The sequence below is a fragment of the Nomascus leucogenys genome, chromosome 21 (assembly GCF_006542625.1).
Source record: "Nomascus leucogenys isolate Asia chromosome 21, Asia_NLE_v1, whole genome shotgun sequence".
Classification (NCBI taxonomy): Eukaryota; Metazoa; Chordata; class Mammalia; order Primates; family Hylobatidae; genus Nomascus; species Nomascus leucogenys.
Window position 1 is genome coordinate 73,499,146 of NC_044401.1, and position 19,308 is coordinate 73,518,453.

At 37.9% G+C, this 19,308-nt stretch overlaps 1 protein-coding gene across 2 annotated transcripts; it reads right to left on the reverse strand.

Moving 5' to 3' along the window:
- Window positions 1–4,706: 4,706 nt before the first annotated feature.
- KBTBD8 (kelch repeat and BTB domain containing 8) lies at window positions 4,707–17,582 on the reverse strand. Of its 2 annotated transcripts, XM_003279594.2 has the most exons (4): window positions 17,503–17,582; window positions 16,683–16,893; window positions 11,611–12,725; window positions 4,707–7,983 (listed from the first exon to the last, which is right to left on the reverse strand). In XM_003279594.2, exons 1-4 carry the CDS (start codon window positions 17,516–17,518, stop codon window positions 7,520–7,522), a joined length of 1,806 nt encoding a protein of 601 aa, XP_003279642.2. In that variant the 5' UTR covers window positions 17,519–17,582; the 3' UTR covers window positions 4,707–7,519. The 2 variants fall into 2 exon arrangements, with proteins under 2 accessions (XP_003279642.2, XP_030657851.1); XM_030801991.1 differs by lacking the exon at window positions 16,683–16,893 and having other exon boundaries at window positions 7,520–7,983; window positions 17,503–17,580.
- Between the last annotated feature and the right edge of the window lie 1,726 nt (window positions 17,583–19,308).

Here is a 19,308-nt window from a genome sequence, read left to right on the forward strand (position 1 = left end):
ATAAGGCACTGTGATAAGTGTTTCACATGCTTATTTGATCCTCAAAAAAACTCGATAATATGTGGTAGATTATTAACCTGTTTTATGCATGAAAAAACTAAAACTAGAAAAGTAAGTAATCGGCCGGGCGCGGTGGCTCACGCTTGTAATCCCAGCACTTTGGGAAGCCGAGGGGGGTGGATCATGAGGTCAGGAGATCGAGACCAGGTGAAACCCCGTCTCTACTAAAAATACAAAAAATTAGCCGGGCGTGGTGGCGGGCGCCTGTAGTCCCAGCTACTCGGAGAGGCCGAGGCAGGAGAATGGCGTGAACCCGGGAGGCGGAGCTTGCAGTGAGCCGAGATTGCGCCACTGCACTCCAGCCTGGGCGACAGAGCGAGACTCTGTCTCAAAAAAAAAAAAAAAAAAAGTAAGTAATCTACCTGTGGTCACCAAAAACAGTACAATTCATGTTCACCAGACCCATACAAAATATTTAGAAAATATATTCCACGTTTTACTTAATATTATAGTGTTTTATTCACCAAATCATACAATTGTGCATATACTTAGGGAAGAGGGAAGGACGAAAAGGATCTATGAAATCTCATTTCTAAAAAACTAGCCAATAGAAAAGGTTCTATCTATCCATAATAAGGATAATTTAAAATTATTACATTGTAATTTTCAATTTAGTTTTAGTAGCCTGGGGGAAAAAGTCTCAAAATGATTTTTTTTAACCTACATAATTTTAATTTGGTCCAAGAAATATGGATTATTAGGTACTCAAGAGTCAACATTCACTGAACTACATGTCAAATAATCCCATGGCCATATAAATTATAAATAAAAGATACCTAAATATGATTAAGTATATAGGTTTTTAAAAGTGAGACTAACTTTTTAGCTTATTTTTTAATTGTGAAATACATTATACATATAAAAGATGGCATAAGATATTTATGTATAACTGAAGAATCATTCGATCAAAAATATGTATTGGAAGCTTATTATAGAGGATTCCAGATTTAGCACTGAAAATGTAAAGATCCTGGATATCGTCATTCCTAACCTTGGAAGAAAAAGGTACTGAAACTGACAATCAATGACTTTTATTAGATCCATCAGAGAAATTAAGCTGCAGAGCAAATGTTACCCTGGAGTAGAGGTGAATTCAAAGTCACAGTCCAGATCTGCTAACCTTGACCAGAAGTAACCAGAGCCATAAACTGTAAGAACACCTAAATGGTCATTTTTGATGAATCGCGGAGGCTAAACATGGACTCCCATGAAAGTGGAAAACTCCTGAGAACTTCAGTCTTATGGGGCCCCTACGCTTCTGTGGATTTTACCAACAGGCACTCCACCAGGTTCTCATGGCAAAGATCTGAGTCAAACCTCCTAGTGGCTCTGACTAGGGGACAGGAAGAGTAATGATCATGAAATACACCCAGAACCTTTTCCATTTAAAAAGAATACTCTCCACGGAAAAACATTTTGGCAGAGCTCAATAAAAGCGGGGAGAAGAGCATTTGTCCCATCCCAAACCTCTCTAACCTTCTCTTCTCACCTAAAGGAAAAGGGATTTAATCAACATGGGTCAGGGCTTCAAAGAAATAAAATTGGGAATGGTGCAGCCAGAAAGAGGATGGAGAGGGGAAAACCAAAACTGTACCACTAGAGAAACACCTGTGAAGATCACAGCCCCAAGACACAGGCCCACCAAACCGCTGATATTTAATTAGAAGCTACTCACTTTACAAAGTTGAAGCAAAACACCCACTAACCTAGCATTCTAGATCCAGCAAAATTACCCTTGAAACATGAGAAATAAAGACTTTTTCAAACAAAAATCTGAAGGAATTCATGACCTGCAGACCTGTCTTGCAAGCAGTGCCCAATAAAAGAAGTTATTTGGGCAGGAGAAAATTGAAACAGAACAGAAACTTAGATCTACCTAAATGAATGAATACTGAAGGAGTAAGTGAAGATGAAGTAAAACATCTTATTTTTTAAATATCAATTGATCTAAAAGTATGACTTTAATCATAACAATGTATTGCATGGTTATAGCATATGGGTAACTAAAATGAATGACAGCAATGTCATAAGGGATCAGAGGGGAAAATTGGGAACTTTGTTCTAAGGTACCTACACTACACACGAAGCAGTATAGCGTTATTTAAAGGTGGACTTAGATTAGTTTTGAAATGTATATTGTAAGTCTAATGCAACCACTGAAAAAAAATTAAAGTATAATTGAAGTGTTAAGAGGAGATAAAATAGAATCCTATAAAACGCTCAGTCAAAACCAGAGAAAGCAGGAAAATAGGTGAAAAAAAGAAACAAAGAAGAAGGGCTACAAATAGAAAACAATAACCAATATGGTAAATATTAACCCAACTATATTAGTACTCACTTTAAATGCAATGCTGTTCTAAACATACCAGCATTCTTACAATGGATATTAAAATAAGTCCCAACTGTAAGTTGTCTACAAGAAACCCCTTTTAAGTATAAAGATTAGGATAGGTTAAAAGAGAAGGGATGGAGAAAGATAAATGAAGCAAACACTAATTAAAAGAAAACTTGAGTGGCTAGATTAATTTCAAACAGAGAAGACTTCAGAAAAAAAGATTATCAGGGATAAAGAGAAGCATTACATAATTATGAAAGGGTATATTCCCCAAGAAGACATGATAAAAATATTTTGTACTAAGAAAATGAAAATACTACATAAAATTTGTGGGATTCTACAAAAGAAATACTTAGAGGGAAATTTATAGCATTAAATGCATATATTAGGAAAAGAAGGCCGGTCACAGTGGCTCATGCCTATAATCCCGGAAGACTGAGGCAGGCAGAACACTTGAGCCCAGGAGTTTGAGATCAGCTTGGGCAACGTGGTGAAACCCCGTATCTACAAAAAGAAAAGAAAAGAAAAGAGAAGAGAAGAGAAGAGAAGAGAAGAGAAGAGAAGAGAAGAGAAGAGAAGAGAAGAAAAAGAAAGAAAAAGAAAGGAAAAGAAAAGAAAAAAGAAAAGAAAGAAAAGAAGAAAAGAAAAGAAAAGAAAAGAAGAAAAGAAAAGAAAAAAGAAAGTTAGCTGGTCACAGTGGCGTGCACCTGTAGTCCCAGCTACTCAGGAAGCTGAGGTGGGAGGATCTCTTGAGCTGTGGAGGCGACTGCAGTGAGCCAAGATTGCGTCACTGCACTCCAGCCTGGGCAGAGTAAGGCCCTGTCTCAAAAAAAAGAAAAGAAAGAGAAAGACGAGTTATTAATACTTAAAGCAACCAGAAGAAAAAATACTATAAAAATTAGAACAGAAATCAATGAAACCGAAAACACAAAACAATAGAGAAAATTCTCGTTAGAACTAAACCTGGTTTGTTTTTTTTTTAAAGACTCATAACATTGATAATCCTTTAGGCTCCAAGACTTAACTGAAAATTCATTTCTTCCTACAAACATTCACTGAGTGCCTACTATGTGCTAGTCATCAATCTAAAGTGCAACAGTGAATTAAAATAAATTCCTCGTTGCCTTTGTGGAGTGTACATTTCAATGGGGGAGGACACATATGGAAAACAAAGCAGAAAAATTAAGCAGGAGGTATGATGGGGGTGGGGTTGGATGATCTTATTTGACAAAATGTGATCAGAAAAGGCCTCTCCAGTAAGGTGATGTTTTAATAAAAAAGAAAGTGAGTGAGTTGTCAAGATCTATACAGCAAAAGAGACAGCAAGGGCAAAGTCGCTGTGGAGGTGCTCAGCAGGTTTGAGCAACAGCAAGGTCAGTGTGGCTAAAATATAGCAAGCCAAGTAAATGACAACAAGGTTGGGAGGCGTGGGTCATGTACGTATGGAGTTTGGCTGTCATATGAAGGGAGATGGGAAGCCATTGGAAGTATCTGAGCAGAAGAGAAACATGATCTGACTTGTGTTTTAAGAGGATCACTCTGAGTACTGTGTGGAGAAAAGAATAGGTTATGAGGGGTCAAGGGTGATAGAAGGAAGGCCGTCAATGGAAACTGCATTAAGTCGGATAAGGTAGGCTGGCTTAGACTAGGGTGGCAGTGGTGCAAATGGTATGTGGTCTGAGTCTGGGTATATTATGAAGGAAGAAGCAACGGGACTTTCTGATGAATTAAACATGAAATGTGTAAGAGATTATATAGTGTGGGTATTTTTCCCCTCCAAATCTCATGTCGAAATGTGATCCCCAGTGTTGGAAGTGGGGCCTAGCTGAAGGTATTTGGATCATGGGGGTGGATCCTTCATCAATGGCTTGGTGCCCTCCCCATGGTAATGAGCTCATGTGAGATCCAGTTGTTAAAGAGACAGGAACCTCCGCCAACTTTCTCTGGCTCCCTCTCTTTCCTGCTCCCGCTTCATCCTCCCCCCCTCCACCATGAGCTAAAGCCTCCTGAGGCCTCACTCTCAGGTTTTCCTTTATGATAATGCAAAGTGGACCAACACAAAAGAGTAAAACATTAACATGATTTTAGGCCAGATCAAACAGAACAAAGAATTTACCAATATAAGTGAACTAACTTGCTTTAGAATTTACAAAGTATTATATATATAAACTAGTTCATTTTTTACCAGAGGACAGGTATTCAATAGATTAAAATCTCATTCCATTCTATCATGACATAAGGTATTTCATGATTTTTTTACCAGATTTTAATTCTGCAACACTCACTAGTCAGATATCGCTTTGCAACACTGGAAAAGGTTTTATTGTAAGAAACAATGACATCAGGTAAAAATGCAAAAAATTGTGCAATTATGGCAAAATGTTTAAAAATATCTACACATTTGCCCCCACAGGACTACAGTACTTACTACATACCTGAGCACTGAACATGGAATTCCATTTTAAACTGCTTTACATAGGGAATCTGATTCCTTGATGATCACATCCATTTGTTCTCATGACCAGTAAAATCATCTTGATGCTTAGGCATCAACTTCGTAGAACAGGAAACAAAGATGGAAAATAAAGAATACAATTTCTACTTTCCTATAACATAGTTATACCAAGTCCAGTTTTCAATGTGTGAAAAATTTATAGGAAAGTGCTACATACATTCTTCAAATGCAAAAACAAAGTTAAAGTGGAACTGGCATATGTTAGACCTACATTTTAATTCTGTAAGTACCCATTGTGCCTTTTACTTAAGGTCTTATCACACTATGAAAATGCACCTTAAATATCTAAACATAAACCCACACATGTCACTAATCTTAGTTTTCTAGGACCTCTTCTGAATCCATTTTAAAAGTGGCAAAATATCCCAGCTATATAATTTAAACAAATAGTTCTTCATACAAAATTCAATATATATTCTACTCCCATAACAAATCGTAAGCCTTGCTTTTGACACACTTAACTTAGATCGTACCCTCAATATAAATTGTTACAGCCAAAAGATCAACTGTTGTGCAGGCTAAGAGAATAAATCTACTGTTGAATTAGCCACAGTATGCCATTCTCTTATATAACATACAGCCCATGTAAATTGCTAACTCAATGTTGTATGTCATGTTTTCAAGTAATGCATTTTTCTAAATACACAAGATTGTCAAAAAGCGGCAGGAAATCTTATTCAACAAAGCTTTCAAAAATAAATTACATGAACATCTCTTGCAAAAAAAAATTGTTATTTTTCTCTCCTCAGCAATGCAAAACTGTAAAGAATGATTTTTAAAACACACAGTAATAACTCCAAAACATCATGATGCTAAAAACAAAAACAAAACAGAAGATAAAACTGGGGAGGTAAAAATGTTGACAAAGTTTATACAGAGATTACAGACATACTATCACCACCAATAAGAAGAAACCACGTATCTAGCGAAGACTAGATTTTAAAATGTTAATTCTAGAAATGCTGTCCATTTTAACTTCTGCTTCAGAAAACATTCCCTACTTGTAGAGGTCTATGTAAAGCAGTTTGGAAAGTTTCTGAAAAACGAGGTATGTGATGCAAAGAGGCAATGTTTTCAATTTGTTTCACAGTATCACATTACAATTTGTGCAAGATTTTTAAAATACGAACCATGCCACTTTGCTTTCAAGTGAATACAAATATTGTGATTGAGGGCAAAATCTGTCCCACGCTTATACCCTTTATGAATTATGCTAGGCTTAGTAAAATATGTTACTGATCCAAATGCCTGCCTTAGGTATACAAATAAGTTGGTTTGTCCTTCATGTTAATATTCCTAACTGATTGTTAGAAATTCATCAGTTAAATGCAAAAAATGCTCTAGTACCTAGAAAGCTATGGTTCTGTTCACTCACTCTTTTCCTTTTCAATCGCCTTCAGCTAGAAGGAGGATTCCACTGTAAAAGTATTCATCACTGTTAAGTGCAAAAATGGAAAAAAAAAATGAGGTTTTAATTGTAATATGAAACTTAAAGACATTAAATTAGACCACTGCAGGAATTTTGTTTCTGGAAAGCAGAATTTTAAAAGTAGGTATAAAACTTCACATTATGCTCTGTGCAGAAGAGAAATAAGTTACCTTTCCTTGTACCAATAATGAATGGACAGGTAGATGGAAGAGAAGGTTGGGCTACAAATGGCCCATGTTAGTGCAAACTGGGTATAATGTTCCTACTATTCTAAGATTGAGTCCAGTTGGATGAATAACTGGCCATATCCTCCTATCACATAAGTAGAGAATCTTGTGAAATCACAAGAGTTCAACAGGTAAAGTACTATGGCCATGAAATCCACACCAATTTGAAAGGTAGGCATAGGCTCAGACCATTTAAATCTATCTAGTTATACACATGAATTAAGTTAGACTAGCACCAGCCACCTGTGAATATGAGCACTTTTCCAGATTTTCACAAATGAGACAGTGTTAGCACTTGAAAAAGTTATCAACAGAAAACTGCCACTTTAAAACTTTAGCTTAACTTAAAATTACATGGGAAATGGAAACAATCAGACTAAAAGCTCTTTCTGAGACTAATTTTTCCTTCAATCTACCCTAATAATAGAACATATTTAAATCTCAGTACACTTGAAAACAGTACACAAAAATAGATACATATAAATATTAAGAATGAGGATCTAAGTTAGTGCCTCTCTGTGTTAGAGAGGTCACAGCTAATGTCCTAGCGATATTGCCTCAGATTGTTACCCGTATTTAAAATCAAAAGTCACATCAAACGAGTTTAGATGTCTTTACCCAATAATACCCTAAATGCTCTTACAAGAGTGCATAGTTGTCCTGATTCATCTGGTACCTCAGTTACTATTTATCACAAAATTATAAAATGAAATGATTAATTTTATGCCAGGAAAAAAAAATGCTGATAATTGCACTTTGTTATCTTTTCCTTACTGAAATGAAATGTCACAAGGATGAAGGAAAATCCCTCCCTACCCTGCAATCTTTAAGCATACCCATTTTCCACATATAAAACTCTCTCAGCTTTCTGAAATACTGTCAGCACTCTTTTGTATCAAAGACAAGTTTCCTAAGAATGAGATGCCAGTGATGCACTAAGGCCTGCTACTCATTTAGAGTACTTTCTGAAGACACTGAGGATACAGTTTAGCAACAGCACATTCAAAATGCCGGCCAAGGTCCCAGAGCCGATCTGGGGTCTCATACACTTTCATCCACTGGTCAGCAATGTCATCATATTGGTAAAGGGAATTTTTTCTGCTGGTTCTGAAGACGTGTTCTTCAACAGTCACTTGAGTAGCTCGAACAAATAAATGGAGTTTGTTCTGAAAAAGTACCAGTTTAAGGTATGGATTTATGGACTGATCACATGGAAAGTCTTTCTTACGAGTCCATTTATTTAGCTCAATATCATAGGCTTCTACAGTAAACATACGTTGATGATTTCCACAGGTTCCAGCTATGTAGTAGATAGAGTCCTTGTATACAGCTGCTAAGCCCTGGATTCTAGGCACACTCATGGGGGTTAAGAAACCCCAGTAGTCTTTTTGAGGCTCATAGAAGAGGAAAAATTCTCCTAAAAAAAGAAAAAGAAAACAAGAACATGTACATTTTTATGTTTGGTTTTTGGTTATATGTTGTAACTACAACCTCTAAAGATTAAAGGGCATAATTTTCTATATATTTCACTTTCTAAAACATTTCTTTTATAATCTCCAGAGATACATTCATATGGGTTACAAAATACCTTAAAACTTTGTCATTCCATGACACAATATAACAGATAATATTATAATCAACATGAATTGGGAAGTTTGTATTGGGAAGGTACAAGGAGTTACTTGGGCTTGATGGCAGAATTGTTAAGAGCTTGATTCTGGCCGGGCACAGTGGCTCACGCCTGTAATCCCAGCACTTTGGGAGGCTGAGACGGGTGGATCGCTTGAGGTCAGGAGTTTGAGACCAGCCTGGCCAACATGGTGAAACCCCATCTCCATTAAAAATACAAAAATTAGCCAGGTGTGGTGGCAGGCACCTGTAATTCCAGCTACTCAGGAGGCTAAGGCAGGAGAATCACTTGAACCCGGGAGGTGAAGGATGCAGTGAGCCAAGATCACGCCACCACACTCCAGCCTGGGTAACAATGTGAGATTCCACCTCAAAAAAAAAAAAACAAAAAAAACTTGATTCTATTTGCTCTATCCAATTTGTGTGTTTATAGAAAATTCATTTTACTCTAGCTCTAAAAAAAGCATTATTGGTAATGTTCAGCCAGTAAGACCAAAATGCATACATATAACATCATCATAAATATGCCATGATAAATGTGTATGCTATTTAATTAGAAGACAGCAGATGGAATTGTGCAGATTTCTGCTTATGGGTCACTGATGTGCTTACCTGAATGTTGCTATAATGCAAAGAGAAATATTCAGCAGGAGAAAACATGACTTTAATAAGACAGAAAACACATACGTGGTTTGTGACACTGGCTTTGAGTCAGTTTCTATTTTGATTTGACAATAAAAAGGTATGCTGAGTCAGACTGCCAATATGAAAATGTCTGAAAGAATTAGTGAAGATTTACAAGAGTTTTGCTAATTATACCATTTGTTTAAAATCTTTGTAATAAAAATCTGAACCCTTTATGAACAGATTAAATGATACTTCAATAGCCACAGATAGTACAACATAAGCTTCTGACTATGCATGTCAGGTTTATTTATGTAAAGAGGCTTTGTTTAGATTAGAAATACCAGATTCTAAATTGAGCTTCCCCTTGAAAACTGTTTTGAACTAGGGTTACTCTTATCTACAAATTCAACTACCTACTTCATAACAGTGATGCTTTGCCTTCAACTAACTTAAAATAGCTTGTTAAGCTCCCAGATTTGCTCGCACATCATCTGCCCTTATTGCCTAACTTGTAACAGGATTGTTGATAAATAAGGTAGGAAATTTAAACTGTGTAACGTGTGCTACTTCTCTATAAATTTCTTCTAGATAAGAAAGTAAAGACGACACACCAAAGAAGTTGAATGTTAAAATTTAAAGTACTCTTTAATAAAAGTTAAAGCTAATAATATGCAATTAAGAAACCCTTAGGGCTTCAGAGTCCTCTTATGTAAAATATAACCTCAAATTAAATGACGTTAATAATTCCAGTCCTGAAATTCTATTAATTCATTGCTAGTTTGCTTTAGTATTTGCATTAATATACAAACTTCGCATTCCAAATAGGAATCTAATTCTACCTCTATCAACTAATAGTTAGGCAGTAAGACCAAAATACACACATACACAGACAGCTTCATCATACTGGATGACATAACCTATCCAAGTATACTGGATGGATTATACATCCATTCTTATATTCCATTTTTCCACAAGACAGCAAACCCAAATCATGGCCTGTGCTTCTATTTAACTAAAATAAGGAACCAGAGAGTACAACTCCTTCCGAGGAATTAACTTGACACTGAACTTAAACAAATGAGCTCAGACATTACTAGGAAATTTTTAGTTAAATAAAGGATTAGAGCAAGGAACACAATTTTTAAAAGAAAACAATGGTGGAAGGCCAAGGTGGGTGGATCACTGCAGGTCAGGAGTTCAAGACCAGCCTGGTCAACATAGTGAAACGCCATCTCTACCAAAAATACAAAAATTAGCCAGGCGTGGTGGCAGGTGTCTGAGACTGAGGTGGGGGAATCACGTGAACCCAGGAGGCGGAGGTTGAAGTCAGCCAAGATCATGCCACTGCACTCCAGCCTGGGTGACAGAGTGAGACCCTGTCTCAAAAAAAAAAAAGAGAAAGAAAGAAATGAAAGAAAAGAAGGGAAGGGGAAGGGGAAAGAAGAAAGAAAGAAAACAATGGGATAAGGGCAGTCATGCATCAATTAATGACAGGCACATATTCTGAGAAATGCATCATTACGTGATAGTTGTCCTTGTGCAAAGAACATCATAGAGCATACTTACACAAACCTAGATGGGAGCTTACTACACACCTAGGCTACACTGTAGCCTATTGCTCCTAGGCTACAAAACTGTATAGCATGTGACTGTACTGAGTACTCTAGGCAACTGTAACACAATGGGAAGCATTTTTTGTATCTAAACATATCTAAACATGGAACAAGTACAGTAAAAATATGCTATCATAATCTTATAGGACCACCATTGTGTATGTGATCCATCATTGACCAAAACATCACATGGCACATGACTGTATATCTTCATAGAAGCTGCTCCTTTTCCTTAAGTAGTAGTGTAAGAAAAACGTCGATTAAGAGACACATACGAGGAATAAGAATGTTGCTATTATCTACACTGCATTAAACATTCAAGCAACTAAAATGTGTAAGAAACCAAACAAAAGGAAAATATTAGTTATCACAAATCAGAGCCTTGAATCAAATGTCTTATTTACTCTGACTCAGTCACTCTACCTCTACTGTATTTTTGCCAAAGTCGTAGTCCTTAACAGTTAAAAAAACAAAAAGCAAAACAAAACAAACACTACATACATCAGGATAGTCCCACTTAAAATGGCAAACCAAAAAAAAGTGACATCTCAAAGTTTTCCAGTGAAAAAAATTGAAAATGTATTATGAAAGGCAACATGAACGCAGTGAAGGTGAAACTTGAAGACTATACTTCCAAACTCTTTGTAATTAAATTTCATAACTTTTGCAATAATAAGGCTTATATAAAACTCTTTGGTAACTAAATAGTATCACTTAATTAATGCTTTGTTCTTTTCTCTTTTAAACTAATCCAGTAAATTCCATAGAATACCAGTTGCTACAGCATCTCAATTTTACTCAAGAGCAAAAACAGCCATGTAACAACCTTGCTATTTATTTCAAGTCCTACAAACTACTCTGAAATAGTTATCCCAAAATGCCAAACTATTATTTATTAAAGAATGTTTTCAAAAATAGTTATTCTACATGATATCAAGGCACAAAATCATTAAAAAGTATAGGATTATTTTAGTAATTTAACAATACCTGCCTTTTTTTAATTCAAGAGTTTATTTTCTTTCTAGCTCTTTACAGAACAGACTGTTCCAATAGTTTGATAAGCAAGCTGGAGGTATTCCTCAATTAACGGGAACACAACTGTTTCAGTATAATTAAGTAAACCACCACCTGACGTGTTACCCTTCCATGAAAAACTAAATCACTTAGGCACCTACCCTGTAAAACATAGATCTTCTCTTTGTACTCCACAGCATTATGAAATTCCATTGCGACTGGCATTGCGCAAACAGTCATCCAACAATTCTCTCTACTGTCGTAGCACTCAACAGATTTTAGTGAGTTTCTCCCATCACCTTCATAAACACGACCTCCGATTGCATACATTTTACCACAGCAATAGACAAGTTTGCAGCCTATTCTGGCTCGAAGCAAGGATGGTTTCGATAGCCATCTATTGGTGGAATGATCATACATCCAGAAATCATTTTCTGCCTTATGGTCGATGGAGACCTCACTGCTGCTTGGCCTGTACCCTCCTGCAATGTAAATGTCATTATCTGGTGATACAAGAATCCCAACTTCTCTCAGGTCATTTGGTGGTTTGCATAGTTTAAACACCCTTCCTGTGACTATATCTAGACAAGGCACTGTTTGCTTCTTTCCTGAGTGTTTGTGGGCAGCATCAAAACATATGATCATTTCAGAAGCAGTCATTCCAAGCCTCTGTGTACAGCCATTGGTGTTGGATGGTCCCTTTTCTACACAGCTTTTGGCTATAGCCTGTGCAAACTGAGGTGGAATTTTCTCTATAAAGGTATCTTCCATCAGAGGAAAACGTATGCATTTAGCAAAAATTTCTGGAAGGTGCACTTCTCTTTCATTCTGTTCATGTTCAAACCACCTTATAATGCTTTCATAAACATGCTCTTCTCGGTCTACATTTAAATCGTCACTGTCTAGTATACTTATCAGTTGGTCTTTTGTCAACTGGAGAAACTCTTGTTCTTTGGTGACACACAGAAACTTTTTACGAATGTATTCTTTTGATCGATCTCCGAGTTCCTGATGACCATAATGATCAGCAAAGATAAAGACCCCAATAGAATTCTGTGGGTCCAAATGACTGATCATATACTTAGCACATTGGTCTTGGATGGAAGGAATCTGGAAGATGCTAGCTGCAGTGAACAAGGCTTGAACATTGGCCTCTGTGAGAATAACTCTGGAGGTGTAGGCATAGTTCAACACTAAATCCATCGATTCAGCTTCAACTCCAACTATTCGAACTTCTTTTTGCGTACTTTCTGTAAGGCCGCTAGTGAACATAGATCTAAGAAGGAAAGAGTGGTTAATATTACACGTGTGCTATAAATCAAAATTATTGTGGGAAGATTTTAAAAGTACAAAGTTACCACAACGATAACCTTTTGAAACAGAATATTTCCTAAAATAGTCCCTGATATTCTGAATAGGAGTAAAAATTGATGATGTATTAGAAGGATTTAGTCTGGCTAACCTCAAAACCCATATTCTCAGGGCTAGCCCACTGTGTGCCAACTATGAAAAAAGGAGAGTACACCTAAGTAAATGCAAATCAAAAAGTGACACACATATTCCAGGTCACTTTATTTTCCTAGAAGCCTCTATCCAGAGTTCTGGTCAAGTTGCCTTAGGGACATCAGATCTTAAATTGGGCCATGCCAGTCAGAAAGCTTAAGAATACCGGCCCGGTGTGGTGGCTCACGCCTGTAATTCCAGCACTTTAGGAGGCCAAGGTGGGTGGATCACATGAGGTCAGGAGTTAAAAACCTGCCTGGCCAAGACGGTGAAACCCCATCTCTACTAAAATAAAAAATTAGTCGGGCGTGGTGGCACATCCCTGTAATCCCAGCTACTCAGGAAGCTGAGGCAGGAGAATCACTTGAACCCGGAAGGCAGAGGTTGCAGTGAGCTGAGTGCCAGCCTGGAAGAAAGAGTGAGACTCCATCTCAAAAAAAAAAGAATACCTATAAAGGTATCAACATGATACATTAGCATACAAAGAAACAAACTAATAAAAACTTTTCATGTCCTGCTGAAAATTACAAGGCAACTTGTATCCAAAATATATCTTTAAAATGTTCGTCTTAGAAAAGCAAGAAGTTCTTTAAAAGTACCTATCCTCCACCTACTCCTTTTTAAAACTGTCATCTTCTGAATGCTGCCTTAACCATTATAAGTAATATAATAATCACTTCACTTACCCTTGGAAGTTTTGAGAACATTTGCTTAAAAGAAAATACTTCATTTTCTCAAAGATACCATATTTTACCTACCTAAATCTAGACATAAATAAAGATTATGGTAGAGTCAATATATAATGCCTCTTTTAAACAGAGTTTAATTGTTAACCGATTCTTTGAAGATAATGGTTTTTAAAACCCCAAACTTTTACCTTTGAGACCAAGTTGGTTTTTTCTATTATTAAAATATTGTTGCATTTATGGGATTTTCTTGACCAAAACATGAAGCAGCCTGGCTCTTTAAGTATTAGTCACCTGCAAACACCATTTGCCTTTCTTTTCGCTCCTTTAAAGTTTCAATCTAGATGATCCAGACTCATCCTATTTAATTTTTGTGATGTTATGAAAAATGAATTGCAAAGATTTCCAGTCACTTAAAAAATATCTCTCGAATTCATGGAATTAATTTTAAAATGCAGTATGAGAAACACTGGAGGTACAAGGACTCAACTTGCTGCCCAGGTTAATCATCTTCGAGTCCTGTTTTTACTTCTACGATGTACATTTTAATTTAGTATCACACTGGCTTTTTTGATGACTAAAAACTAGATGTTCCTACGTATGTGCTGGTTTTCAATTCAGGTGCTGAAAGACTCACCTATACAGCTACCAATTAAAAAGAAAAATAAAGCCCTGCATTAGAGAGAGATTAACTCCCAAAGGAAGACATTACCACATATCCCTTTATCAAGGGAACTAGTGCTGACTTGAATAGGCTCGTCTTACACACAGGAGTGGTCTGACACTTCATGAGTTTTCCTCCGTTCTAGTAAGTTCTTCATGTAAACTCAACACAAATGAAGCCAGGGCACTTCCTCACACAAAATCCAGAGCAGCAAAAAATTTCTAATAATCATACAAATTTCAATTCTGATGAGTTACTGGTATCATGAAACAGCCATTCCAGATTTCCAGCCGTTCTAATTCTTCCACTAGTGATGCAAGACGTAGAAACATTAAGTATGGCTTTCTACATCCCACACAGGAAGCAGCACTGATACCAAGAAACTTCGGTACAAAAACCTCTAGCAAGAGATCAAATTCTAATCCTTGAGTTTTCTAGCCAAATATCTTTACTTCAACGCACATATCGTATCCCCAGAAAATTTCTCAAGTATTTTTTACTCCTTTTAAAAATTGACTTAATAAAATTAAAGAATTTAAGATTTTAAGGAATCAAGAAAATTAGGAATCTATCATAGCATACTTCTTTTAAAGTAAAATTTTTTTCTAGGTCTTCAAAAATAAAAAATGAAACTGCAAGGTGAAAATGTCATACTTATGTAAAGTTACTAAGTATACTTATTAAGTATTATACTTAAGTATACTTAATATGCATACATATATCATAGTTATGTATGCTTACTAAGTATTATACTTAATAAGTATACGTAGCATACGTGACATTTAAATGATATAATCCAGATTATTAAATTTCAGTAAGATATAGACATTTTTACTTTGCAGTTTTTGTTTTGTTTTGTTTTTACTATTCAAATGCAATATACAATAAAAATGTTTTAAAGGAAACTGTACCCACTCTCGTTCCTTAAGAGTCATATGGCGACTAAGAAGCCTGGCTCTGGAATCAAATGTAGCCTCTGCCATTTACTTGTTGGATAGATGATTTAGGCAGGTTATTAAAACTTAATCTCACTGAGCCTCAGCTTCTTCGTAAGTAAAATGGAACAACTGTGCAGAGATAGGATTATAAAGATTATATAAGGCAATACATGTAAAGTAAGCTTAGCCTAGAGCTTGATAAGTAGTAACTGTGACATATATTTAAACATACAAATGACCTAACCATATCTAATAGATAATCTGGGTAAGTGAATCTCACCAAAAGTTTTCATTACCAGGCCAAACTTCATACCTTCTGCATATGTGAGTTTTTTTTTTTTTTTCAGCTCACTGTCTGGCAATGTTAATACTTAGTAGTCCAATGACCTACCCTAGGCAAGTCTAAACGGTTACATCACAAGCATCAGACTGAAGTGACTATATTTAACCCAGTATTCTGAGAAAGAGGAACCAGAAACTACCGTTGGAACATTATATGGTTATGTGCCCTATAAAGGTAAGCACCTTCAACAGGAAAAATCACATTCAGAGTGTGGTTGATAACTTTACTATTATTTATGCACCACTTGTGAATACTGAAAGGCTTAAAGTGAGCATTTGACACAAAAGAAGTTAAGCCCACGCAGAAAACTGCCTTTTCCACTAATCTTAAAGTAGTAAGTTATTTTTCAGACCTCAGTTTTTAAATTTTACTTTTAAAAGTTTTATAGTAAACAATATAAGTAAAAATAAAAACTTCGCTTAACATACTTCTAAAAATCCTGGAAATTACTAATTTGGGGCCTTAGGCACATAGAAACTGTATTCATTCTTGCTTTGACCCCCATAGCATTTAAACAATCTATTGAGTGGTAATTTGTTTTTGAAGGAACATGCTACATGTTTTAAACTCTTTTATAAAAGAGTCCCATACACTAAAGAAACAAGCATTATGGATAACTTTTTGAAAGAAATTCTAGATCAGCACTGTCCAATAAAATTGCCAATGATGAAAATACTGTATCTCTGTGCTGCCCAATATGGCAGCCACTAGCTGCAGGTAACCACCAAGCACTCAAAAGGTGTTTAGTGTACCTGGGGAACTAAATGTTTTATTTTATTTAACTTATAATTTAAATTTAAACAGCCACACATGGCTACTGGCTGCCATACTGACCAGCACAAGTCTAGATTTTCTGGTCATTTACCTCAAACACACACACACAGGCCCACTAACTTAAAAACCAATCACCCGAAATCTAGAAGAATCCCTCAAGTCAAAAGAAGGTCTTAGTAAGAGGGGACCTGTTTTCTAGTCTCAAGAAACAAAGTCATTGGTTTCATTTCATTATCGCATCTCAATATAAACGTCAAGTGGACAATACTGAGGGGGAAAGGGAGCTTGATGCAGATACCAACAGAAGTTCCTACCATCATCATACCTGAAGTAAGGGCTGATTGCAGCAAGAACGTTTCTATGACAGGAAAATGTTTTCCCGTGATCCACTTCCACTACAATGTCTGTCAACTGTCCTTCATCGTACATTGTTTTGAGTTGCTTAAGAATACTGCAAGCATGGAAGGGGTCCATGGCATCGCTGGCTGGGTCTGAAGATGGAATCCCATTCGGTGTTGGGGAAGACTTACTTAAATCTAGGAGGAGAAAAATCGTACAACCACAAGAAGTGCCGAGCCAGTTACGGCATCGCGGGATTTTTCTGTTTGTGTGTCTGCTTGCTAGGCTTTTCCCCCCTACAAATATATACAAATGTCTGTGGATATACGCACGACCTCGTGGGACCGCGAGTTTAGGATCTGGGAGACAGAGGGCGGAGCGCGATCGGCGGAACAAGTTCAAAGGCCAGCCTGCTCCTGCGGAGCCCCGGCGAGCCCGGCACCCGTGCTCGCGGAGGGAACGCGCTCGCAGCCCAGGCGAGGCGTCTGCGCGGACTCCGCTGAGAGCCGAGGGCAGAGCCTCACGAGGGAAGCTCGAACAACGGCGGCCTCCGGTGCCCCCTCAAGCCGCCTCCCGCTGCCTCCTGGGGCGCAGCGCCGGCGGGTACCCAGCCTCCCCATCCCGGTCCCGCCGGACCGCCCACCGCCCTCCGCACCATTCATCCTCCCTCTTCTCATTCCCCTCCACCGCTTCATCCTTCCCTCTAGCTCCGCACAGCTACGTCCTCATCCCACTGCCTGTGGCCGGCCCTGGCTCACCTTCCCCCTCACCTCCCTCCACGCCGCCCTGGCCACCACACGACCCACCTGCCGACGCGGCCATTTCTCGATGGGGCCCCGGCTCCAGCTATTTAAAAAGGAAATGTCATTTCGCTTCTCTAGCTCCCGGGTTCCGGCTCTTCTAAGCTTCCCCTGGCCAATGGGGTGTCCTGTGCATCTGGCTCCGCCCCTAGCCTCCGAATTCCTGGCGCTGATTGGCCACGACGCGAGCACATGCCTGTCGGGAAATGTAGTTTGATTGCCCCGGCTCCCGCGTGGTCCGGGTCGGGCGGAGGCCCAAGCCGGGAATTCCTATTGGCTGATTCGGGTGGAGGTGGAGAGCAGGGAGCTGGCCAGCCTGTGGCCGTCGAGCGCGCAGTGCCTGCCGGGAGAGGTAGTCTTCTGGCGGAGGAGAACTGTCATTCTGAGGGGCTGGGGTAGGGAAAGCTCTTCAAGTGCGAATTTCCCCATTTTAGGCCTCTCTCCTGGCCCCCGGCACATTTTTTTTACCTTTTTCTTCTTCCGTAAACTTCCTGCCAGTGACTAGCTTCCGGTATGAAATCAAGCTCTGCGTGAGAGCTGTAAAACCAGAAAAATTTGGAAATGGACAGGAGGGCTGTTGTCCAAAAATGCAAAGGAAATCTGACGTCCCACCCTGAAGAAAAATATCAGAAGGCCCAAAAGCAAGGCGTCTCTGATGAGTCACCTATGACACCCAATTGAAATAGCATCGCCTTGGCCGGGTGCTCTGGTTTCCACAGATTAACTTGGTCTGGTTACAGCGGCTGCTTAGGATCTTTAACTCCCACTGGTGCCTTGCTTTTCTAGCACACCCAGAGAACACCTGTTCCGCACGTGAACATTTTAGAGGGATCCAAGATGCTCTACTTTTTGCTCTTGGGAAATGGAGGGGATACAATACTAAGTATTCCGGAATTTCCTTTGAAAAAATACCGGAATGCCCTGATCCCGGAGCCAGGGATGATTACTGAAGCCCTGGCTCTTTAGTCACTATATGTGAGAACTGACATAAGACCTTTCAACCCTGAGCACTTAGATCCTTCATCTGTAACGTGAAGTAATAGTAATCCGTATTCCATCGATTTCATAGGCTGCAACCTTTTGGAAAGAAAATCGAACTTTTACTGTTGACGAATTTTTATTTGCTCATCTTGTGTTTCTAACATCTAACGGGGTGCCTGGCACATTATAGATGTTTAATATTTTAAAAATAAATGTAAGGTGCAAATGAGCTAACATTGGGAATGCTATTTCTAGCATGTTAAAATGTAAGGAAGTATCAGCTAATGGGAAGAATTTCTAGTAGCATATAGTGTGCACAACTTTTCTAGCACTGAAAACATCAAACAGTTGAACTTCTTGATAAAGAAAGGATCTTGGAATTTAAATTGTGATTGAGAAAGAGAAACAATTATGAAAAACAATTCAGTTCTGTTCCCTAGGTCTGCTGAGAAATTTAGATCTTAAAATACTATAATCCCATGCAAGTTAACAGGAAGTGGTGTTTCCTCGTGACTGGGGTTCATGCATATCCATATGCACTTATAATTTCTTATTTGTGAATGTCCTGTATGCACGTTTCTGGATAGATGAAATTGACTTAATTTTTGTTACTCATAAATTTATTTTTTCGTTTTTATGATGTTGCTTTCTAATTTATTAAAATGGTAGCATTTTATGACAATACGGTTAGTATTAAGGGAAAAAATGGCGTTAATCGTTAGGATTTGACAACATCTGACGATATTGCAAATAAAAATACAGGGCATGCATTATTTGAGAAATATTCACACTAAAATATCATTTGTTGTTTATCTGAAATTTAAATTTAAT